The sequence below is a fragment of the Rhincodon typus genome, chromosome 24 (genome assembly GCF_021869965.1).
Source record: "Rhincodon typus isolate 14 chromosome 24, sRhiTyp1.1, whole genome shotgun sequence".
Classification (NCBI taxonomy): domain Eukaryota; kingdom Metazoa; phylum Chordata; class Chondrichthyes; order Orectolobiformes; family Rhincodontidae; genus Rhincodon; species Rhincodon typus.
The window spans coordinates 37,502,403-37,528,997 of NC_063355.1; the positions used below are offsets into that span (position 1 = coordinate 37,502,403).

The 26,595-nt window shown below is 42.7% G+C and overlaps 1 protein-coding gene across 2 annotated transcripts in view; it reads right to left on the reverse strand.

Annotated features, from left to right (window-relative positions):
• The window catches only part of hps4 (HPS4 biogenesis of lysosomal organelles complex 3 subunit 2), a 56,143-nt gene that overhangs the window by 22,805 nt on the left and 6,743 nt on the right, over positions 1–26,595 (reverse strand). For both annotated transcript variants that reach the window (XR_007264695.1, XM_020513525.2), the window contains exons 2-8: positions 18,991–19,081; positions 10,277–10,420; positions 10,050–10,157; positions 7,333–7,449; positions 2,759–2,853; positions 1,879–1,951; positions 175–193 (exon numbers count right to left, since the gene is read on the reverse strand). Coding sequence is in view for 1 of the 2 variants with exons in the window: in XM_020513525.2 (XP_020369114.1) it covers positions 175–193; positions 1,879–1,951; positions 2,759–2,853; positions 7,333–7,449; positions 10,050–10,157; positions 10,277–10,420; positions 18,991–19,081 (647 nt within the window). In the remaining variant the exon portion in view is untranslated. The remainder of the gene's footprint in view (positions 1–174; positions 194–1,878; positions 1,952–2,758; positions 2,854–7,332; positions 7,450–10,049; positions 10,158–10,276; positions 10,421–18,990; positions 19,082–26,595) is intronic.

Below are 26,595 nucleotides of genomic sequence, written 5' to 3' on the forward strand. Positions count from 1 at the left end.
AACCAAGGTATAAGTGTCTGATTGCTGGTTAGTTAGGTTTCTGACAATAACTTTTAAAGCTCATATCATAATGAACAAGGTATTTGGAAGACTGTGAAAAGGTCACACAAGATAACACATTCAGGAGAGAAAGAAACTAGAATGGGAACTGACCGGAAATAAAATAAATCTTACCTGTATTCTCAGGAAGATTCTGAAAGAAAAGGCAGTGACTCAGTTAAATTTTGTTGTCAATGTCCAAACATTCTACATCAACCTATGAGACATAGTTCTTGGTTCTGGTCAATGGATGGAGTACTTTGAGAGAGAAGAGAAAATTTGCTTTATTCAGAAATCCCAAGGAAGGGCCATGTTCCAAGGTGCAGGTCACCAAATATTGAAAAGGACAGAAAAGGAGAAAGATGGGGGAAAAAAAGTGGTTAGCTGAAGCTGTACTAGCATTGTAAAAGCCAAGACATAACAGGAACAGAAAGTTGAAAGAGTTATGAACTTCTAAGCCTTAAAGTCTTGGCAAAGCATGTTTTATAGTCATGCCCAAGTTAATTTCAACACAGTTTGGTGTGTAGGGGGTAAGAAGAATATATAAGGCTGTTTATTTCGAACTTGCAAGAGGACACAATTCAACAGAAGCGGTCATCACAAAAAAGGAAATGAGGGAGGTGGATAAAAAGAGGGATTGATGTGTGAGAGAGAGGGAACTGTAAGTGAGGCGGAGAGAGAAAAGGAGAGAAAGCTAGGTGGGTAGAGAGGAGTGAGGTGGATGAAGAGGGAGACAGCAACAGGAGTGCTGGGGTAGGAGTTCAGGGTGAGGGACGCAAGGAGAGGGAATAAAATGGAGGAAAGAAGACAGGAGAGGTTATGAAAAGCTAGATAAAATATTAACTATAAACCACAAGGTCTTTTTGTATCCCTTGTCCATGATTGTAAAAACTTCCCATCATACAGCCATTGCACTTAATCCATGACTGTGTTTGAAATACTTTGTATTTGTGATGGGAAGTGAAAATAATCTCTGCTGCCTCACAAAAAAATGTTGAAATAATAGCTCACTCAGAGATGGTAAGAACTGCAGATGCTGGAGTCAAAAGATAAACAGTGTGTAGCTGGAGGACACAGCAGGCCAGACAGCATCAGAGGAGCAGGAAAGTTGACGTTTTGGGTCAGGACCCTTCTTCAGAAAAATGTATCCATCCATCCCTCCAAACCTTTCCTATTCATGTAGCCAGCCAAATGTCTTTTACATGTTGTAACTGTACCTGCATCTATCACTTCTGATTTTTCTGAAGAAGGGTCCTGACCCGAAACGTCAACTTTCCTGCTCCTGTGATCCTGCCTGGCCTGCTGTGTTGCACCAGCTCCACATTGAAATAATAGCTACAGTTCCAGGAGACTACTATTTACAGGTTTTCTTAGAACGCTAACACAAGACAATAATTTCAACACTGTATCTCAGTTTGAGGCCAGCTTGGTGAAAATTCCAGTACCACACCAGTGTCAAGGATGCACTTCAATCGGATGTTAGTCAAACAGAGAATGTAACAAATAAACTACGACATCTTGTGATGAAGAAGTACAGCAACCTAAGTTCCTTGTTTTACCGAAATTTGGTTTGCCACAGACTGGCTGAAAATTGCGCATGCACATGCTCAGAAAAGGTGCCCCTTACAGTCAAAGGTCAACCTTCCATTAGAAAGTGGTGGTGCAGTGTCGTGAATTAACACTTTCAACACTGAAGAATCCTCAGTACCTTTAAAAGTAGGAAGCTGCTGCACAGATCTGCAAATGTTGAACAATTAAAATGTAGCATTACACTCAGTGCTTGAACATTGAAGATATAGTTTGTGAACACTCCAGTGTATGAGTGATCCAGTGACTCACCTGACTGTTAACACTGGGTTGATACGCCAGTATTTTTGCTGTTATTGCAGGTGGAAGCTGAGTGCTGACAATTCTGCAAAACAGAACACTTACAAGTACTGGCTTGATAATACAGAAATTGTGCGTTATTGAACAAGTACACATTTTGGCCAAGTTTTCATCCTTCACTCATCTGGATAATTTTGGCCACAAAAAGTTGAGGAGACAAAACGTTTCAACAAAATGTATTCTTTTCCATCAATACATGTTATTGTGTACATCAGCATAAAATATTAGGACAGAGACCATATGAATCTAACACTAATTTTCGCATCTATGAAAAATTATTTCAATGTGTCAATTTCCTACGTCCCAATATTTTCCAGATTCCATCTGAAAACTGCGACCAGTACTGGAGTTTTACGAGCCTGCCAACAGCCTTCTGGTCATAGTCAAAGTTGCACAAGTCTGGGCAAGGATTGTCAACTGGTTATTTGACTATGAGGACATCACAGATAAGCATGACCATGTCCTCAACAGTCCAAAGACGTGTACAAGTGCAATGAGCGTGCTTGTTTCTTCCCCGTCTCTTGCCCAAGAATCTAAAGCTGACTGTGATATCTCCACCTCTGCCCTAATCCAAATCAGTTAACCCGAAGCACAAATCAGAGAAGCCTTGGTATATGGAGTTCTGTGACTACCAGATGGTGCTGGAGTTATTTCTCATTCATTTTGTACTGGGCAGTGGGAGGTGAACCTGGTTTACACATTCAAAGTAAAAAATATTGCAATTTAAAAGAGATGTACCTCAAAAATAAGCATATGACAAAAGCTATTAAGTAATAGATGTTGCCTTCCAAAAATGAAAGTAATGTGTAAGTAGTGTACAGTGCAAACTTACAGGTTTGTATAAAGGATGCAACCAGCCAGGATCTCTGGGCAGCGCTGACAAGTCTGTAAGATGAGTGCAGCTTTGAGCAGCAGCAGGGGATCCACCTTTTGTTAGAAGACAGATAGAGCAGAGGACTGGATCAGAAAAGCCGGTCTTGGAAAGCCACAAGCCAACTTCGGATCAACACATGGTGAAGCCAAGATTTTGGCCAAGTGAAATTTTAATCAGCGCACAATTATGAAAGCCAATTGATTACCATGGTGAGCCACTTTTAAAACTTCAGCAATACCTCAAAGTTACACTATGAAATTTCTGCCGTACTAATATTTTTATTGTACTTGAAATCTACCCCCCACCCCCAACCAAGTACAATCATCGAGGCTTCATACAAATGATAGGATGTATTATTATAGGTGAGAATCTGCCCCAATGATGTTATTCTGTGCCTCACAGCAGGAGCCGTCTGATACACTGATGGAATAATGTGGCACAGTCTTTAGAATTAAGGGATGTGCAACTCATGCAGGAGTCCCTTAGCCTTCAATCATGACTTACCCATTTCACTGATTTTTTTACACAGAAAACAGCTGCAGCACTGCCCCACATATAAACAATCGGTGCTCTTCAGAATAACTTGAAGCATTGTAAATATTTGTTCAAATTCTAAGCAATGTAGATGGAGATGGATCATTACAAAGGGATATTGACTGATTAAGGAAATTGGCAAAGCTGTCACAAATGGATTTGAAAGACTGGCCTGATTAGCAACCCTTTTATTGTTCATCGTGCAAGCTTGATGCTGAAGTAGGATATATCAAAAGCATTTTGCAGGATAATTGATTTCCCAATCGGATCATTTCCCACTGAGTATCATGCAAACTCCAGAACTGGCCCAAGCCAGTGGTCCTGAAAGACCTCAGATTACCCTGGAAGGCCAAGATACCTCAACTATATCATAGAAGTATAGAATCCCTACAGTGTGGAAATAGGCCCTTTGGCCCAACAAGTCCACCCCAACCCTCAGATCATCCCACCCAGACCCATCCCCTGTAACCCACCTAATCTACACATCCCTGAACACTATGGGCAATTTAGCATGGCCAATCCACCTAGCTTGCACATCTTTGGACTGTGGGAGGAAAGCGGAGCACCCAGAGGAAACCCACACCGACACGGGGAGAATTTACAAACTCCATACAGTCGCCTGAAGGTGGAATTGAACTCAGGTTCCTGGTGCTGTGAGGCAGCAGTATCAGCCACTGAGCCACCATACTGCCCCTGTATGAGCAGCAGGTGAAGCTAGCTGTTACAAGCTTCTACTTTGCTGTAGCAACGCAAGTAGCGTTCACCACTAACAGCTTGCTGTCATCAGGCTGTAAAAACGTTCTGTCCATCACCCCAATTTGTAATGTGGTAGATGAATTTCAGTGCTGGTCTGATGCTACACATGAAGCCCACACATCTCAAAGACTGGCACATCGCGTCAAAACAGCATACGCCTTTGGCTGCTTGCAATAAACAAGGTACTGACCTAACAAAACCAGCCATGCTTGCAAAATTCAAAACAGCATACAACATTAGTTGCGATTCTACAATTGGACAACTTTTGCTAATTAATACAGATTTTGCAAACACTTGTTTTGATAACCAATTTAAGGTTCACAGTCGGGCTCCTGCATATCTGGAAGTTACACACATTAATACAAATGGGTCCAGACAGAAAGAATATGTACACACACTGCACCCCTTTCTACTCAACAAAATAGGTAACCATTATTCTCTGGTTATTTTCTCAGGGCGATGCCTTACAAATCAGAGTCTACACCATACAAAAAGTTTTAAAATGTAAAGAAAGCTTTGCAGTAGACTGTCAATCACCATCTAATTGGTGTGGTTCCCTCCTCTAACTGGCCGACAGATATAAACAGGAGAGTCAGATGTTCTGCTCAGTCAGAGCTGACTCTGAGGGAGCTGGATCAGTGTCAAAGACTTTCCACATGCAAGTAAAGTGTGAATTGGTGATAGGATACTTGCCTCTGTGGAGTTATTTCAATGCTGAGCATTTATTTCGCTTCAGTATTCATAGCAGCAAAGGAGGATAGGTTGCAGAAGTCCCAAAGAAATTAACAGAGGATCAGGGACAGCGTATGAAATAAAATTAGCTAAAGTAATTTATCAATTATAATTTCCTCGTTATTGAAGAATGACAAATCCCCAGGGCCTGATGGTTTCCATCCACGGGTGTTAAAGGAGGCGGGATAGCGCACCACAGATGCCCCAACAACAATCTTTCAGAGTTCCCTGGATTAAAGGGGTGTACTTCTGGATTGGTAATTCACTCATGTCACTCACTCTTTAAGAAAGGTGACAGAGGGAAACCAGTCAATTACAGATCAGGTCGCCTAACAACTGTGGTGGGGAAATCATTGGAGTCTATACTCAAAGATAGGGTAATTGGCCATCTCAAAAATTTTCAGTTAATCAGGGGGAGTCAGCATGGATTCATGAAGGGTAGCTCATGTCTAACAAGCTTCAGAGACTTGTGAAGTGACAAAGATGGCGGACAGGGGTAAATCCATGGATGTTGTTTATGTGGACTTCCAGAAGGCTCTTAATAAAGTCCCACAGGAGACGGTTAGCTAAGCTGGAAGCCTTCAGAATTGAGGGCAATTACTGACATAGATAGGAAATTGGTTGAGTGGCAGGAACAGAGAGTTGGAAATAATGGGTAAGTACTCAAAATGGCAGGACATAACTAGTGGTGTCCTACAGGGATTTGTGTTAGCGCCTCAATTATTCACAATATTCATTAACAACTTGGATAATGGCATAAAAACTTGATAATACTAAAAAAAAAACGCTGAACAACACAAAATTGGACAGCATTGCAGACAATGTTGACAACTGCGTAAAATTACAACAGGATGTTGATAGATTAAGTGAATGGACAAAGCGGTAGCGCTTGGATTTTAATATAAGCATGAGATTATCCATTACAGTCTGATAAAGGATAAATCAGGGTCTTTTTTAAGAAGACTAAGTTAAATAGAGTGGATGTCGAACAATATTTGGCAGTTCAGGTGCATAGCTCTTTACAATGCCATAAACAATTGCAGAAAATCGTCAAGGTGACCAATGGAATGCTGGCCTTCATATCTAAAAGGGCTGGAGCATAGGGATACAGACGTTATGCTGCAGTTATAAAAAACCCATTTGGAGTACTGACAGCATATCTGGGCACCACACCTTAGCATGGCTGTTTCGGCTTTGGACAGAGTTCACACATGTTTACAAGGATAATACCTGGACTTCAGGGGTTAAGTTATAGGGAGAGATCAGACAAATTAGGCCTTTATTCTGGAGAATGTAGAAGGTTAGGATGTGGTCTAATTGAGGTCTTCAGGATATGTACAGGGAAAGACAGGCTAGATAAATTGATTTCCACAGGTTAAAGATTCTAGAAACAGGAGAATTAGGGCCTGGCCATTCAGAAGAGATGTTAGAAAGCACTTCTACATGCAAAGAGTAGTGGATGTTTGGAACTCTCTTCCCCAAAATGATGGTCAATGCTAATGAAATTGTTAAATTTCAATCTGAAACAGGCAAATTTTTATTAAGTCAGGGATATGGGCCCGAGGTAGGTATTTGGAGTTGGGCCAGATCAGCCATGATCTTATTGAATGATGGAGCAGGCTTGAGGGAACCAAATGGCCTACTCCTGCTCCTATGAAATGTAGATCTAGGGAGCACAGCATCAGTAAAAATTACACGCAGGCATTTCAAGAATGAAATTGGGAAAGACTTTGATGTGAAAAGGGCAGTTTGGAAATTCGGAATTCTGTTTTGACAACAGCAATTCAATCATTAATTTTAAAAGTGAGACTTCTGGATGGAAAGAAACAATTATAGAATTAAGTTGCAAATTGGTCATGATCTCGCTGTATATCATAACAGGCTTGAGGGGCTAGATTACCCACTCCTGTTTCTATGTTTCTTGAATAAAGCATTATATAAATGCAAGTCCTATTTTCTTAACAGTACTTAACAGGTTCAATTCAGCCAAATTAATTTGATTTAAATGCACACCTGAAAGGATATTATCCACTGTTGTTAGTAAGCAGATTAATAGTAATGTTCAAAAGGAAATTCGCTAAATACTTAAGAGGAAAACAAAATTGCAAAGTTACAGGAAAAGAAGAAAGTTAAGGGGCATGGAATGATTTGGACAGCTTTTTTCATTGTACTGTCATAGGCAGAATTATCTCCTCCCGTGTTTTATTATTTTATGGCTCTGTCCAGTAAAATAAGTTTCCATTCTAAGACCAGCTATTCCAGCGGACAACAAACACTGAGGAAGGGTCACCGGATCTAAAACGTTAACTCTGATTTCTCTCCACAGATGCTGCCAGACCTGGTGAGCTTTTCCAGCAATTTCTGTTTTTGTTTCTGATTTACAGCATTCACAGTTTTTTTTTGGTTTTTATTCCAGTGAATAAATTGGTTATTGGTTTGCTATTTTTGTTTTAACCTTTCAGATAGTACTGCAAGAAAAGGATCTGATAGTCTCCCTGAATTATACGTACTTCAGTCTTGTCCAGGTTACATAAGGAGTTGAAAGTCTGGTGCAGGTCACAGCTGTTTTGTTGAATGTGCTCCATGTACAGATTCCACTGATGGGCGAGTTCCTCTTGGTTCTGTACCTGGGAATGGATATCGAAAAACATAAACGATAAGAAATTATTCAGAAAAAACAAGAGCTGCATTCCAACAGGCTCTGGAAGGCAAGTGTTGCTCCAACTGAATCCATCCCCAGATCAAAAGGATGAAAAGTTTCATTTAAAAATTCAACATAAAATGTGCTGCGAGAGTTTCAATACAATTCCGAGCAGTGCAAATACACAGAATAAAAAAAATGCCTAAAATTTGATACAACTTGGCAATTTCATGCAGAATCATTTGCTTGTCTGAATTCGAAAACGGAAAATCATATATTGTGCTGATGCAGCAAATGATGATTTCTGAGCTTATCAAAAGGGTTTTAACTTTTTTTTCCTTTATTCATCAATGTGATGAAGGCATCGCTGGCTGAGCAGCATTTATTGCCCATCCCTAATTGCAGAGGGGCAGTTGAGAGTCAACCACATTGCTGTGTGTCTAGAGTCACATGTAGGCCAGACCAAGACAGGATGGCAGTTTCCTTCCCTAAAGGACATTAGTGGGCCAGATGGATGTTTTCCTGACAATCAACGATGGATTCATGGTCATCATTAGATTCTTAATTCCAGGTATTTTATTGAATTCAAATTCCACCATCTGCGATGGCAGGATTCGAACCTGGGTCCCCAGAATGTCATCAGGGTCTCTGGATTAACAGTGCAGCTAGAAGGCCATCGCCTCCCCCTTAGACTCCTTTTGCACTTGGAACTGCTCTGCTAAATTTGCAAATGTTCACTGTTGACTTTGTATACTCAAACTGATGGTTGCACAGCCCTCTTTTTGATTGGCAGAAACTTTCTTCTTAAAGTCAGAAACACAAGCAGCGGATGTTTTGTCAAGGGATTTTGCTACCTGCTGTTAAAAACTCGTATGAGTCAAGTTCATAAGACAATTTAGGCAAGTCAGTTACTACTCTCAGTTTATTTCCATTCAAAACTAATTACTCTATATCCCAATGGGTTCTGAGAAATACCACAATTCTCTTGGTCTTAATGAGATCTTACACTAGATTCTGCACTTTTTTGTAAAACTGCAACACTAAACAATGTGTGTGGACGCGGGCCGGTATGTAGCTTGCTTTGGTTTCCATTGGAACGGGTTGCGGCCTAATCTGGCCCAGCCCAAGAGAGAGAACTACAAGACGATGTCCGAGTTGAGCTCAACCATCGAGTGTGTCTACAAGCTGCCCACCACCACCGTGTGCGAATCCTACCCGGTGATGGACTCACTGGGCACTGGAGACTCGAGCCGCTTTGGTGAAAGAGTGCATCCTTAATGTTAAATTATCACAGTATTGGAGGATCCAATGCAAGAGTGGGCCATTCAGCCCCTCAAACCCAGCCCCGCTATTCAATGCTTGATATGTGGCCTAACTCCACCTACATACCTTTAGCCCATATCCATTAATATCAGTTGCTCAACAACAATTTATCTATCTCAGTGACCAAGATGGTGACTTTTTACGCTTTTCACTGTATTCCTTTATTGAGTACACGTGACAATTAAAATCTAATTTTAATTCTAATTCTAATCCACTAGAAGAGAGCCCCAAACATTTGTCCTGAACGGGTATGGCTCTAACTCTCAGAATATAACTCCCTACTTCTTGAATCTCCAACTGTTGGTGAGGTCACCTTTGGAATATTATGTTCAATTCTGGTCTCTCTGCTGTAGGAATGATGTTGTGAAACTTGAAAGGGTTCAGAAAAGATTTACAAGGATGTTGGAGGGTTTGAGCTATAGGGGGAGGCTGAATAGGCTGGGGCTATTTTCCCTGGAGGGTCAGAGCCCAAGCGATGATCTTTTAGAGATTTATAAAACCATGAGGGGCATGGAAAGGGTGAATAGCCAAGGTCTTTTCCCCAGAGTGGGAAAGTCCAAAACTAGAGAGCATAGGTTGAAGGTGAGAGGGGAAAGATTTAAAAAGGGACCTAAGGGGCAACTTTTTCACACAGAGGATAGTGTATGCATGGAATGAGCTGCCAGAGATGGTGGTGGAGGCTGGTACAATTACAACATTTAAAAGGCATCTGGATGGGTACACGAATAGGAAGGGTTTAGAGGGATATGGGCCAAATGCTGGCAAATGGGACTCGATTAATTTAGGCTATTTGGTCGGCATGGACGAGTGGGATCTAAGGGTCGGTTTCCGTGCTGCATATCTCCATGACTCTATAACAAGTTGCAAACACAATTTTATTTATCACTGGCTATGACCTGGATGAATGCTTGGACCTACTTTGATCAGATCAATACGGGTGATGTCAAGTTTTTACAGTCACCAAATAAGCACAAGGTCATCATGAATAGCACAAACAAACACAAGGTCCAGTCAAACTAAAGGTAGATGATGTTTAATAAGGTGGTCATCCAGGAATATAAGAATTACATGACTGACTGATCAGTACAAGTAGTAAAGATATAGTCAACACAGGGAGCTAAATAAAAAATTAGTAGTTGGAAACAAAATAGAAATTGCAGGAGAAACTCAGCATCTGTGGAGAGAAAAACAAAAAGTCAATGTTTCAGGTCCAGTGACCATTCTTCAGAACTTGAGTTCTGCAAAGCAATTACAAAGCATTACCTGGTATACATGCTTACTGGATCCATTGTAAAATGTAAAGATGCCTATAAGTTGATCCAGAAATCGCTTACAGCTCACATCAGGGACTTCTACGGCACATCCAAGAGCCTATAACAGAACAGAGTAAATCTCTTTCAAAAATAATTATAGCCAGCAAGGACTCAAAATCTGCATTGTCTTGATTAATAGACATTCATCCTTCTGATGTTAAAAGCGTTTATACATACCCAGAGGTATTCCCCATCCAACCGGATAGCAAACTTCAGCTTTCGCAAGTGGATTAAACTGGGCGGTGATCCAGAAATTTCATTAATGCAGCAAACTACACCAGCTATCTGCCCACACAGCAATTCCTGTTGGTCAACAGTAGTCTGTTAAAGAAAAGTTGATTAGGATTTAGAGAACCAGTCAAAAGAGACGGGGAAAAAGATGGAGCTAAATTGGAAAGAAAGCTTTACAGTCGACTTTTATTTGTGAATGAAATGTTGCATATTACCTGAACACATTTTTAAATTTAAACAAGGGACTCCCAGTGCTAAATTCGCAAAGGCACAGTCAAAGCTGAGCCACATAGTTCGGGAGGACAACTTCCACTTGGTATGGTTTTGGTTGATTTCATCTAGGTAGCTAATGGAGTGCTAGAATAGAATCATAGAATCCTACAGTGTGAAAAGAGACCATTCAGCCCACTGAGTCTGCACCAACCAACCAAACAGCATTCCACCCAGACCCAACATCCCCTACTCCACCCCATAACCCTGCATTTACCATTTCTAATCCACCTACCCTGCATGTCCCTGGACACTATGGGGCAATTTTAGCATGGCCAATCCACCTAGCCTGCACATCTTTGGACTGTTTAATTAAACCGAAGCACACAGAGGAAACCCAAGCAGATATGGGGAGAACATGCAAACTCCACACAGACAGGCACCCAAGCCTAGAATCGAACCCAGGTCCCTGGCACTGTGAGGCAGCAGAAATAATCACTGAGTCACCATACAGCCCGATAGGCCCCAATGATACAGATCTCTGGGATTTGAAAATCAACTGCATTCTGAATCCTGCTCACCAATAAGTCAGATGTTAAAATGCAGACAACAGACAACAGACACAACAGCATTAACCTCTTTCCAGGTGACAAATGTGACAATACTCACAATCAATGACGATGAGACAATGGTATCCTTTGATGTCACAGCACTATTCACGTTCATTGACATACCCCTAGGCAAAGAAACAACTGCCACATTTCTGGATGCAGCAGAAACGCCGACTCCAAACAGCTCCATCAGTAAGGACAACATACTCAGACTACTGGACCTATGCCTCACCACACACTTCATCTTTAACAGCCAAATATACAAATAAATCAATGGCACATCTATGGGGTCACCCATCTTGGGACTTATTGCAGAGGCAGTCATGCAAAGACTGGAATGCACTGCCCTCCCGCGCATACAGCCAAAATTGTGGATTCGATACGTGAACAACACGTTTGTCATCATTAAACGTACTAAGTTAGAAGAGACACACCATCTCATCAACAACATTTTCACTAGGATCAAATTTACCAGAGAAGAGGAAGACAACTACCATTTTTAGACATCAGGGTAGAATGAATGACCAACGGGGAGTTCCAAACCATAGTTTATAGGAAGGCAACCCACACTGACCAAATCCTCAATTGCCACAGCAATCACCCCAATGTTTACAAACAAAGCTGTGTAAGGACACTATTCAAACAGGCCACAACTCACTGCAACGTGCCAGAACAACGCAGGAAGGAGGAAGAGCACCTATACAAGGTCTTTGCTCACAACCGATACCCAACAACTTCGTCCGCAGTTGCCTACTAGATAGACAACGCGAAGAGGACATAGTATGCCTCAATACACTGGCCACACTACCCTATATCAAGAACATATCAGAACTGACAATGAGACTCCTGCAACCACTAGAAATCATGGTGGCACACAAACCCACATCCACTCTACAACAAACACGCACAAGGAACAAAGAACCCATACCCACGACATGCAGGACCAACATAGTTTACAAAATACCTTGCAGTGACTGCAACAAACGTTATATCGGCCTGACCGGAAGGAAACTAGCCATCAAGATACACTAACCCCAGCTAGCAGCAAAACGACACAATGAACTTTCCCTCATCTCAGTGCACTCGGACAACAAAGGCCATCAACTTAACTGGGACAATGTGACCATCCTAGCTCAAGCCAACCACAGATACGCACAGGAATTCCTATACAGGCCTGGTTTTCAACCTGTAATGTAATCAACAAACGTGTGGAATTAGACCCCATATACAAACCCACGCTCAGAACAGAACCGGAAATGACACAGCCCAACTTAACAGACCAGATCATATAAGGACCAAGCGGAGTAGAACAACATCACTTCAATGGCGGCTACACGGATGACGTTACCTAGCATGGAGACAAAACGTCTATAAGAGAACCAGCCAGCTCGGTGAGCAAGCCAACAACTTCGTCCACAACCCGAGCTACAAATCTTTGCAAAAAACCTTAATTTCACAATCTAAGTTTACCCATGTAAACAGTCGCTCAGATATTAAACATTACTCTGTATGCAATAGCACCTTGAGGAGAAGTCAGCTACTAATGAAAAGACAAACAAAAAACTGATGGTTTTAAAAAATGAAAGAGGACCTTCAGATCTCCTAAATTTAGCTGGTAATCAGGTGAAATTTTTTATTCATTTGTTCACAGGATGCAAGCATTGTTGGCTAGGCCAGCATCTATTGCGCATCTCTAATTGTCCTTGGGAAGGTGGTGGAAAACTGCATTCTTGCACATCTGCAGGCCTTTGGGATGAAGGTACATCCAAAGCCCTGTTAAGGGGCAAGTTCCAGGATTTTGATGCAGCAACTGTAAAGGAATGGTGATAGAATTCCAAGTCGGGATGGTGAGTGGCTTGGAGGAGAACTTGGTGGTGTTCCTAAGTATCTGCTGATGTGGTTCTTCCAGGTGACAGAGGTCTCAAGTGTGAAAGGTGCTGTTAAACAAACCTTGATGAGTTGCTGCAGTGCATCTTGTGAATGGTACAGAACACCGCTACTGTGCATTGGTGGTGGAGGGAGTGAGTAGTGAAGGTGTCAAGGGACTGCTTCATTCCGAAAGGCTTCTCAAGTGTTGTTGGAGTTGCACTCATCCAAGCAAGTGGAGAATATTCCATCACATCACTGACTTGTGCCTTGTGAATAAGGAGTAAGGAAGCATGTTGTTCACATTTATATGGCTGCTCCAGTTCAGTTTCAGTCACAGGATGTTCATGTTTGGGAAATTCAGCAAATGTTATTGACAATGAACCTTAAGGGAAGATTAGATTTTCACTTGGCTGAGATGGTCATTGCCTACAATTGTGTGGTGTGAATGTTATTTGCTATTTATCAGCCCAAACCTGGATGTTGTCCAGATTTTGCTGCATAGGTATGCAGGCTGCTTCCGTACCTGAAGAGTTGAGAATGGCGCTGAATGATGGTCTTATGATGGAGAGGCATGGTCATTTATTGGTCCTGGGATACTACCCTGAGGGACTCCTTCAACGATGCCCTGGGCTGTGATGATTGACCTCCAACAAACATAACCGTCTGCCTTTGTGCCAGATATGACTCCAACCGGCAGAGTTTTCCCTCAATTCCTTTTGACTCCAGTTTTGCCAAGGCTTCTTAATGACAGACTTGGTCAAATACTGCCTTGATATCAACTGTAGCAAACTCATCTCACCTCTGGCATTCACCTCTTTTGACTATGATTAGACCAAAGCTGTTGTGAGGTCAGCAGCCTCTGTGGAACCCAAACCGTCAATCAGCCAGTCATTGCTGAACAAATGCCACTTGATAGCATTGTCAACAACCCATTCCACCCCTTTGCTAATGATTGAAGGTACACTACTGATGGTAATTGGCCAGGTTGGATTTGTCTTGCTTTTGTGTGCAGAACATACCTGGGCAATTTTACACATTGCCAGGTAGAAGCTGGTGTTGGAGCTATACTGGAATCACTTGGTTAAGGCATGGCAAGTTCTTAAGCACAAGTTTTTAATACAACTGACAGAAAAACAGAAACACAAAGCAAAGATGTGGTGGATGTGGGTACAGTTACAACGTTTAAAGGACATTCAGATAAGTACATGAATAAGAAAGGTTTGGAGGGATATGGGCCCAGCGCAGGCAGGTGGGACTGGTATAGTTTAGGATCATGATCAGCATCGACTGGTTGGACCAAAGGATCTATCCCTGTGCTGTATGACTCTATGACTATGACTTTATAACTTGTCAGGGCCCATAGTGTGTGCAGTATCAAGCAAATTTAGCTATTTTTGATATCACGTGATGCTGTGGACCTCCGAAGAACAAAATGAACAAAAGAGAAGTGCAGCACAGGAACAGGCCCTTTGGCCTACAAGCCTGTGCCAATCATCACGCCCTAACTAAACTAAAAAACAAACCTGCCCTTATTCAGTCCATATCCCTCTGTTCCCTCCCTATTCATGTAACCATCTAGATGCCTCTTAAATATCGCCAACGTGCCTCCTTCCAACACTTCTTCCAGCAGTGCATTCTGGGCTCCTACCACTCTCTGCATGAAAAACTTCCCTCACACATCTCCCTTAAACTTTCCCCCTCTCACCTTGAATCTATGCCCCCTTGTAAATGAAACTTCAACCCTGGGAAAAAGCCTCTGACTATCCACCCTTTCTATGCCTCTCATAATTTTGTAGACCTCTATCAAGTCTCCTCTCAGCCGCTGTCTTTCCAGTGAAAACAATCCTAGCCTTTTTAACCTTTCCTAATAGCCAATGCCCTCGAGACCGGGCAACATCCTGGTGAACCTGCTCTGTACTCTCTCCAAAGCTTCCACGACCAAAACTGCGCACAATACTCCAAATGCGGCCTAACAAGGTTTTTATATAGCTACAACATGGTTTGCCAACTCTTGTACTCCATGCCCCGGCTGATGAAGGCAAGCATGCCATATGCTTCTTAATCACTTTGGCCACCTGTGTTGCCACTTTTCAGGAACTGTGGACCTGCATGCCCAAATCCATCTGTATGTTAATGTTCCTAAGGGTTCTGCCATTTACAGTATAATTCACACCTAAGTTTGATCCTCCAAAATGCATCATCTCGCATTTGTTTAGATTAAACTCCATCTGCCATTTCTGTGCCCAAGTTGCCAATCTATCTATATCCTGTTGTATCCTTTCACAATCTTTGGCACTATCAGCAACTCCACCGATCTTCATGTCATCTGTAAACTTACTAATCAGACCACCCACATTTTCCTCCAGATCATTTATATACTACAAACAACAGAGGACCTAAGACTGATCCAAATGGAACACTACTAGTTACCAGACCCCATTCTGAAAAACGCCCTTCCGCTGCTACCCTCAGTCTTCTATAACTAAGCCAGTTTTGTATCCATCTAGCCAGCCCATCCCAAATCCCACGTGACTTTAGTTTTTGTACCAATGTGCCATGTGGGACTTTATCAAATGCCTTACTAAAATCTATATAAACTACATCTACAGCCCTTCTCTCATCAATTATCTTTGTCACCTCTTCAAAAAATTCAATCAGGTTGGTGAGACATGACCTTTCCCATGCAAAACCATGCTGCCTGTCACTAACTAGTCCATTTTCTTTCAAATGTGCATATATCTTGTCCCTCAGTATCTTCACCAAGAGCTTCCCCACTACAGATGTCAGGCTCACCGGCTTATAATTTTCTGGATTATTCCTGTTTCCTTTCTTAAATAAGGGAACAACATTGGCTAATCTCCAGTCCTCTCGATCCTCGCCTATGGTCAACAAGGATGTGAAGATATCTGCTAACGCCCCAGCTATTTCTTCGCTTGCCTCTTGCAGTAACCAGGGATAGATCCCATCTGGTCCTGGGGACTTGTCTACCTTAACGCAATTTAGGATACCCAAAACTTCCTCCTTCAATATACGGACATTTCCCTAGAGTATTCAGACACTCATCCCTGACCTCAACATCAGTCATGTCCTTCTCCTTGGTGAAAACCAATACAAAGTACTCATTAATGATCTCTCCCACTTCCTGTGGCTCCACGCATAACTTCCCTCCTTTGTCCTCAAGAGGGCATACTCTTTCCCTTGTTACACTCTTTCTTTGAATATATGCACAAAAAGCCTTGGGATTCTCCTTGACCCTGTTTGCTTCGAATATTTCATGGTCCCTTTTAGCCTATTCCTTCCTAATTTCTCTATACTCCTCAAGGGCTTTGTCAGTTTGTAGCTGCCTAGACCTATCGTATGCTTCCTTTTTTCCCTTTGACTAAGCTTACAATTTCCCTTGTCATCCGTGGTTCCTGAAATCTGAAATTCCCATCCTTTGGTTGTGCAGGTCATGCACATCCTGTACTTTAATCAACAGGTCTTTAAAAGCCTCCCACATGCCAGATGTAGATTTGCCCTCAAATAGCTGCTTCCAATCCACATTCCAAGTTCCTCTCTTAATTTGGACACAATTGGCCCTTGCCCAATTAAGCCCCCTCACCTGAGGGCCACTTTTGTCCTTGTCTGTGACTACTCGAAATCTTATGGAGTTATGGTCACTAAGCCCAAAATGCTCTGCTACTGAAACAGCAATCGCCTGTCCTGGCTCATTCCCTAATAACAAGTCTAGCATGGCCTCCTCTCTAGTTGGATTGTCAACATACTGTCTCAAAAAATCCTCCTGGGCACAACTAGCAAATTGCTCTCTATCCGAGCCCCTGGATCTAAGGGAGTCCCAGTCAATAAGAGGAAAGTTGAAGTCACCCATCACAACTACCCTGCTGTTTTCACACCTTTCCGGTATCTGACGACGTCTCTGCTCCTCTGTCTCCCGTGGACTGTTGGGAGGTCTATAGCATAGAATGGAATATCCTTCATTGTCACTTGTACTTGTATAGGAGTACAGTGAACAGTTTTTACAATTAATAACAATAAGAGCAGCTCAGCATGTGGCACCAGGCCCAAATTCAGCAATTGTCTCACGTCTCTCCAGCCACCAGTCCACTCCTCACCGGCACTCAGCAGCAACCTGGTATGTCGCGCTGTACCGGGATTTGTACCTCGGCCCCTTCATCCCTCCAAGACTTGGCCCCCTGTCACTCCAGGGACGTGGCCTCTCCGTCGCTCCGGGGATGCGGCCCCTCTGTCACCACCTTGGGCTGCCTGCTCCCTTCACACCCCATCAGCCGCCTGCCTTCTCCCACGAGCTACGGGCTGCCTGCTCTCACTCGTGACGCCGGCTCACACTCGCTTCCTGTGTGATTCCCCCCACCTGCTGCTGCGGGGCTCTTCCCCGCGCTGCTCTGGGGCTCGCTGCTCGCTGTGTTCTGGGGCACGGCAGCTCGCTGCTCTGGACTTGCTGTCGGCCCCGCTGCTGAGGGGAGAGAAAGAGGAGAAAAGAAAGGAGGAGAAAAGGAAAAAGGAGGATAAAGAACAGGTGGAGCAGAGGATCTCTGACAGGAGCATCCAACTCTGCCGCCATCTTGCTAAGGACTCGCAACCAGAAAACCCTCAGCATTGTGATTTTACCCTTCCTATTCCTGAGCTCCACCCATGATGTCTCAATGCAGGATCTCTCTGTGTCCTCCCTCACCACAGCTGTGATGTGATCCCTAATCAGCAATGCAACTCCCCCACTCCATTTGTTTCCTTTTCTATCCCGTCTAAAACAGTGGTATCCTGGAATGTTAAGCTGCCAATCCTGTCCCTCCTTTAACCGTATTTCTGTAATGGCAATAACATCATAATTTCATGCAGTAATCTTTGCTCTTAGTTCATCTGCCTTACCTGTTGTACTTCTTGCATTGAAGTAAATACATTCCAGGCCCTCTGAGCCCCGTGACTTCCCTCTGCCTGCTGTTACTCTGCGCTACGCATATCTCAGTCTCTCTTTCGTCCCCAGTCCTTGCACTTACTGGCCTGTTGTTCCGGTTCCCACACCCTCTGCCACGATAGTTTGAACCCTCCGGAAGAGCTCTAGCAAACCTCCCGCCCAGGATATTGATGTCCCTCCAGTTCAGGTGCAACCTGTCCTTCTTGTACAGGGCCCACCTTCTCCAGAAGGCATCCCAATGATCCATATATTAAAGCCCTCCCTCCTACACCAGCGGTGTAGCCACTGTACTCTCTCTCTGTTCCTAGCCTTACTAGCCTGTGGCACAGGTAGTAATCCTGAGATTACTACTCTGGCAGTCCTGCATCTTAGCTCCCTACCTAATTCCCTGAATTGCTCTCACAGGGCCTCTTCCTTCTTCCTACCTATGTCATTTGTGCCAATGTGGACAATGACTTCTGTCTGTTTTCTGTCCCTTTACATTGGGCTAGTTGATCTCCATTAGCATGGCAGTTCATTAACAAAGTATTGCAGACACTGAAAATAAATCGAGCATCACATGTAACTGCCCATGGTGTATGCCAACATGGAGATTGTATGAGGATCATGCTGGTTTCAGCTGAAAAGGTATGGCCCCCACTTTTGCTTGCTACCCTGCCAAACACCCAATGTTGAGGAATACAGGCCAACTTGAGTTTGTCTTTGTGTACAGAACTGTAATTCAGCGTAATCTGACATCTTCAGCACAATTGGGAAGATCTTTAGAAATGAAAAAAAATCTAACACAGCAAGGTTCTCACTCCGAACTGTTACTCAGTAACCCTTTCTAGAAAGTGCAACATTTACAGTCAGTTACCTTCATCATCCAGGGTAAATTCAGAAGGCATTTGATAAAATAAATAAAACATGAAGACGCTGAAATGTATTGTCGCTTAGCTCACAAATTAAGTTAATTTACTTACACTGACACAGGAATCTTGGCTTATCCCTTTTCCCCTCCAAAAGAAATAAACTACCACTTTAATTCTGTGTCTCACCTGTGAAGGGAAAAAGTAACAGATACCAGCTCTTGTTGGATCCTCCTCTTCTTTAACTTTTGACGTATCATAAAGAAAGAAATAGTTGCACCTGTTATAAAGGAACAATAAATGAGAAAGATTAGACAGACAAAACATACGTGTTGATATCAGTTAACTTGCATCTCCCTAGTAACATTAAGTCAGTGATGACCTAGAAACTGGTTTCACAAATAACTAGTTATGGAAGCAGACATAAGTATGTACTTAGTCTAACTGGTGCATCACTAGATGCAGGAAAGCCTTAAAGTAATGTTAAACACTGTAACAGCATTCAATTCAGATAGGTCCTCCCACAAGTTTGTTAAGCACACATGGGATTTAATTTCCTTCCCTCAATTTACATGTTGTGGTAATTTAATACTGGAGGGAAGTAATGTTTGTGCTAGCTAAAGAAACACTTCCAGTTCCAAACACACAGTGTCAACACCAAGTAATCCCGGGTGAAATATAGCACAGCTGGATACAGAGAACTGCCTGTATTTGCTCTGAAAAGTGCTTTGGCATCCAGCACAGGGAAACATCCTTCAGCCATGTTTCAAACTGTTACAGTAAGATTGTCATTATTTTTAGTTCTAGTAGTGTGATTTATGCCTGTTGAGAACTGGATTGAGACTGACCAATGAGCTTCATGCAGGGTATTTTAAAAAGATGCGAGATGCACACATTCAGCTGGGCTGGCCATCTGCAATCCGACCCCACCACCAAAGACATCTTTCCCTCCCCACCCTTATCTGCTTTCCGGAAGGACAACTCTCTCCGTGACTCCCTTGTCCACTCCACACTCCCCTCCAGCTCCACCACACCCGGCACTGTTCCCTACAACCGCAGGAAGTGCTACACCTGTCCCCATACCTCCTCCCTCACCCCCATCCCAGGCCCCAAGAAGACTTTCCACATCAAGCAGATGTTCACCTGCACATCTGCCAATGTGGTATACTGCATCCGCTGTACCCGGTGTGGCTTCCTCTACATCAGGGAAACCAAGTGGAGGCTCGGGGACCGCTTTGCAGAACACCTACGCTCGGTTGGCAATAAACAACTGCACCTCCCAGTCGCGAACCATTTCAACTCCCCCTCCCATTCCTCAGACGACATGTCCATCCTGGGCCTCCTGCAGTGCCACAACGATGCCACCCGAAGGTTGCAGGAACAGCAACTCATATTCCGCTTGGGAACCCTGCAGCCCAATGGTATCAATGTGGATTTCACAAGTTTCAAAATCTCCCCTCCCCCTGCCGCATCCCAAAACCAGTCCAGCTCGTCCCTGCCTCCCTAACCTGTTCTTCCTCCCACCTATCCCCTCCTCCCACCTCAAGCCGCATCTCCATCTCCTACCGACCAACCTCATCCCGCCCCCTTGACCTGTCCGTCCTCCCTGGACTGACCTATCCCCTTCCTAACTCCCTACCTACACTCACCTTTACTGGCTCCATCCCCGCCTCTTCGACCTGTTTGTTTCCTCTCCACCTATCCTCTCCTCTATCCCTCTTCTATCCACCTCCCACTCTCGCCCTATTTATTTCGGGACCCCCTTCCCCTCCCCCTTTTCTGATGAAGGGTCTAGGCCCGAAACATCAGCCTCTCTGCTCCTATGATGCTGCTTGGCCTGCTGTGTTCATCCAGCCCTGCACCTTGTTGTCTTGGATCTGAAGCCAGGTCATGTGATGCTATGGTGAAACTTTCTTCCTCCATTGTGGATTTATTACTTTTAATTAATTTAAGCCTTGATGTTGGTTGCACGAGATTATGAATTTTTTTTAAAAAATGTTGTAATTGTACCAGCCTCCACCACTTCCTCTGGCAGCTCATTCCATACACGCACCACCCTCTGCATGAAGAAGTTGCCCCTGAGTTCCCTTTTATATCTTTCCCCTCTCACCCTAAAGCTATACCCACTAGTTTTGGACTCCCCCACCCTGGGGAAAAGACCTTGCTTATTCACCCTATCCATGCCCCTCATGATTTTATAAACCTCTATAAGGTCACCCCTCAGCCTCTGAGGCTCCAGGGAAAATAGCCCCAGTCTATTCAGCCTCTCCCTATAGCTCGAACAGTCCAACACTGGCAACATCCTCATAAATCTTTTCTGAACCCTTTCTAGTTTCACAACATCGTTCCTATAGCAGGGAGACCAGAACTGCAGAATTTTGATTCAGGTATTAGTAGGGGAGGAAAAGTGGCACATATTGAGCAAACAACAATTTTGCTCTCTAAACATTGAAAGTAAATGCTATCGTTGGTTACAGGATTGATAGGGTTATTTTGTATGACAGTTCCATTTTTTCTGAAAGAGAAACTTGACCCTCTTCTTCTAAAAGCAGTTACTTGGATATAATTCCCAAGAGAAGCCCATGTAATTAAATTCCATTTTTGACTTCTTTCCTTATATATTCCATTAATTGCACACAACTTTAACTGGGGATTTTATTAAATCTGGCAATCAGAAATAATCTGTTTGGAATGAAGTGTATTGACATTTGAACAAAAACAAAAATGTCTTTTAAGCCTCAGTGTGAGAGAAAATAACTTGTATTTATATAGCGCCACTAACAACTACAAAAATGTCAAAAATAACAAAGTAGGGCAGGAAAACAGTTAAAATAAAAGTATATATGGATGCTGGAGAAGCTCAGCAAGTCTGACAGCATCTGTACAGAAAGGAACAGAGTTAACATTCCAAGTGCAATATGACTTTACAAAGAGTTTGAAGAGTTTTTCCAGCATTTTCTGCTTTTATACATTAAAAGTGCTCAACATTTTAACAGTTGTGCCCTTTCCAAAGAGCATATTTATATCGTAAAGGGGAAATGGTTTTCTCACACATTTATCAAACGTACCAAATAGGCTAAATGCTAGCATCCTCATAGACAAGCTGCAGTTAGATAGACTTATATTTATATTATGCTGCTTAAGTTTAAGTGATTACAAAGTGCTTTACAGGCAATTGAGTACTGTGAAGCATTAGTCATTGTTGTAATATTAGAAATGTGCCAGCAAAGTTGTACACAGCAAGCTCCCACAGACACCTATATTATAATGACCAGACAATCTATTTTTGTTCCATCTATTGAGGAATAACTACTGGCCGGGACACTAGGGAGAGAATCAGATTAAAAGAAAAATCAGGCAAGTTTCCCACGCCTAGAGTTTCCATCCTAGTGGGTCACGCTAGAGAGTGCATATTTTACAGCAGAACAAAAACCCTCAGCTTTCCCAAGGAGAAGCTAGCTACATCTGCCACTGCATACACCCAGCCTACAATCTGCACTAAACTCTGCTCTTTCCCCTCAGCCACAAAATGTCCTATTGCTTACCTCTGTGGACCTAATGACCATGAAAGGTGTAAGCACCTTCCAGTACAAATTCAACTGATCATACTTCAATTAGGAACTTAGAAAGTAGTACAACCACTTTAAAAAGCACAGTCTATTTTGAGATCATAACAGCCTAAAGCTAATGACTGGTCATAGTCTTTCAGCATGCAATAAAGCTCATGATTCCACAACCTACCATAACAAGTCATCTTGTTTATCACTGTTGACAGAATATTTAACTGTCTTCTATCTGCTCTTTCATCTTGTGTAAGAAGTGCTGATAGGCTCAAAAGACAAAAGGTATTTTCAATGATTGACAATACCATTAATGATTGTACATAGGTACTTTGTCCTTTAGCAAACATTTATATATATCAAAAAAATGTAAGGCAAGGAAACTGTGATTGAAACTACCAATGAAAAAATATTCCTTGGTACAACTCCTCGACATTTTCACATAAAAAGAGGTTAAAATAATGAGCAGTGTTGAAGGCAGTGGACTAGTAGCCTATGAAATGCCATGGAATACTTTTCTGATATTAAAGGCTCTACATAAATGCAAGTTGTTACTGAACATATAACCAATTGCACTGTCTTAAGAGATAACTGGGTAGCACAATGGGAAGACTGCAAAGGTACTGCTGGAAAGATCAGTTGCCAGACAAATGACCTTCCGAAGCCTGTGATCATAATCAATGTGGAGAAGATTGAAGAAAACAACAAGATGTTTGTTGCAAAGCAGACTGGTATGAGAATATTCCATAGACTTCCAAGCACCACAAAATATGTGACATACTGCCCAAGAAGTGAATGGCTAGGTTATTTCTGATAAAGAAGACAAGTAAAGGGCATTTTATATCTCTTCTGTATAGAAACATGTCTTACTGTAACAAGCAAGTCATTGTACATTTTTAAATGTGCGGTGGCTCTCCCTGGTGAATAGCAAACACATAGCACACAGAAATGTTTCATGAAGTTTTAGGGATAAAAGCTGAATCCACCACAACTATTTAAAGCAGGCTGGAAAATGGCACTCCTGGAAGCCTCCTCTTCACGAGACGCAAAACATTCAGTTGGTAAGTGGAGTATCTTGTGCAGCCAAGTGTACCCCAGACTCACTCCCTAGTTTATTCCAAGCTAAGTTGCTTTTACATTACTCTGGGGTTGCTGGAATGACTGACTCATTCACTGAAATTGCAACCAGTCAATTTCAGATGACCCAAAATTCTGGCTGTTTCAAAGTTGATAGCTATTCTCACTGGCAGAATAGGAAGTCTAATAAAATGATGCCCATAATAAGCCAAAATTTCAGAAAATCCAGATTCATTAAACTGGAGCACGCTTGTCATCTCTCATACCAATTAATTTAGGTGGAATTAGGCCATATTACAGCGTGAAGAAAAGCAATCATTTGAAATCAAAATCTTCCTGGGAAATTTGGGGTGGCACAGTGGCTCAGTGGTGAGCACTGCTACCTCACAGTGCCAGGGACCTGCGCTCGATCCTGTCCTTGGGCAACTGTCTGTGTGGAGAGAGATAGTAGGAACTGCAGATGCTGGAGAATCTGAGACAACAAGGCGTAGAGCTGGATGAACACAGCAGGCCAAGCAGCATCATAGGAGCAGGAAGGCTGACGTTTCGGGCCTCGACCCTTTTTTGTCTGTGTGGAGTTTGCACATTCTCCCAGTGTCTGCGTGGGAAGATGGAGATGGAACCCACACTTGCCAATGCTGCCAATCTAGTTCAAACAGGCCATGCTGAGAACAAGCAGAAGCAGGGGGTAAGGAAAACCACTGCAATGACGAGACTCTTCTCTCACTTGTGGTGGGATGGCACGGGAAATTCCAGCACAGCCATCCAGAAAAACTTATGCTGAGATGGACGACACCATTGGCAGTGCAGGATGGAACTGACGGATGAATCATAGTCTCAGCACTTTTTCTACTGAGGAGGTTCGTCTCACTGAAGAATCTGATGAATGCCTGCCAATTCTCCCAGCTAAAGGTGCAAAGTCTATAGAAATGCTACAGAATTTCACACTGCAGACCCAAAAACATGGAAAAAATAACACATTTGGCTGCATTGATGACATGGCAGACTATGCCTGCTCATCCACAGGCAGCATACTATGCAGAAAACCATTACAGTGGTTCTTTTTTCCCCAGATGTAACTTCTAACATTTGTCAACGTCTTCTAGTGCACAAAGTCAGACCATTGTAAGGTGCGAACTAACTGAAATTAAATTAAATACCGTTTTTCACATACTCACTGCATTTTCATTTGGGATTTTCACAAAGGGTGCATTTGTAGTCAAATGTTTTTCTGCAAGCTCCCTCCAAAATGTACATCATTCTGACTATATCACCATTCCTTCACCGTGGCTTGTTCAGAATCTGGGAACTCCCTTCCCCACAGTGCTGTAGGTATCCTCACACCCCAATGACTACAGCAGTTCAAAAAGGCTGCTCACCACACTCTTCTACTGGGCAATTAGGGAGAGGCAATAATTGCCAGCCTAGCCAATGATATTAACATCCCTTGAACATTTTTTTTCAAAAATCAGTTTGCATTGGGCTTTGAAGCTCCATTTAATATGAATTTGTAGGTGGATCCCTGCAATTTGACTTATAATGATTTTGTCAAAGGTGGAGCCTTAAGCAGCCAACAGCAACTGTTGACCAAGGCCAGTCCTTGGAAAAAGTCAATCTAGTTCTCCTGGAGTAGAAGAAGAGGCAAGAGAGAAAGAAGACATTGAAAGGCTTTATTAATGGGATGGTAAATGGCTCAAGTGGTGCATTTACACCAGTAACTGACCTGTTTCAGTACTATAAATGTTTGGAATGCGTATTGCCAATGCAGGAGACAAAATGGCCATCATGATCCATTTGTGTGTACGGGTGCAACAATAACGAACAGGAACAGAGTTCTGAAGTCGCGATCTGTGTTTTTCTGTAAGTGGGCTTGAAAACACATGTGGTATACATTGATACAATGCAGCAATTAAACCTAGTTATTGTAAGCTGATAAAATGTGTAAATAAAAGAATGAACATGGGTGGGAGGATATGTAGGTTTGTCAAATTAGCGTATGATAATTAATAGTGAAATAACATTTTGAAATGAATCAAACATGATTTGGATGGGTACATGAATAGGAAAGGTTTGGAGGGATATGAGCTAGGAGCAGGCAGGTGGGAATAGATTAGTTTGGGATTATGTTGGGTATGGACTGGTTGGACCATGCTGTATGACTCTATGATGCAATGAGTTTCATTTTAGTTTCCACACCTCCTTAAATGTGGCAGCATGTTTAACAGCTGAATATTGAGATAGACGCATTAATAAAATGTGCAGATTTGTTTATATATTTCATAGGCTTCCACATTGCATTCCAGAAGAGAAATTATCAACTGCATGAATTCATATATGACCTGATTTTAAATAAAATGCAACAGCAGTTGTCAGAATGATAGTCAATGATTAATATGCACGTGAACTCTACCGATTTCTGACTCTAGTTTGGCGCTTGCATGCAAGCCGTTCCATCTAGCAGCATTGTTAGCCACACAAATGCAGCTGTACGTTTGGTGTAATTCCTTGTTCTTGTTTGCCTCTTGACAGCGTCGCAGCCCTCAGCCTGGTCTCTCTGCGACTCCTGACAGGTCCTGGGCCTGGTCTCTCGGCAGCTCATGGTGGGTCTCGGCGTGGACTCTTGGTGGCTCTCAGCGGTTCGTGGTGGTGTCTCGGCTCGGCGTGCGAGTGGATCCTGCCCAGGCATGTTCCCGAGGCACCGGGGGGGGGGGGGGATCAGAGACGCGGCACTTTGAGCAGCAGTGACAGTATTTGCGATGGCAGCGAAAATAGGCAGCAGAGGGCTCAAAGACTATTGGATTTTTAACTTATTCCTTTATTTTCCTAGTTTAAACTACAAAAGACTTTAATGTAAACTATTAGCTATTTCTTTATTTTTCTACTTATTCTGTGAAGTAATGCTTAACTTCTTAACTCTGTTTCTCTTATTACTTTGTACCCAAGCTTATTTTTTGTACCTTGGTACCTAAGATGGCACCATGTGTGGAGTCATTATACACTATACGCTGTTCTCTGGTACTTCTGATCTTGAGTACACGCGACAATTAAATCTAAAATCTAAATCTAAGTTCACTCCGAAATTGTTGCTAAATGTTAAAAACCTTAGGAGTTAAAAACTACCAACCCTAGCACCACACAAAGTACGCATCTCAGCAAA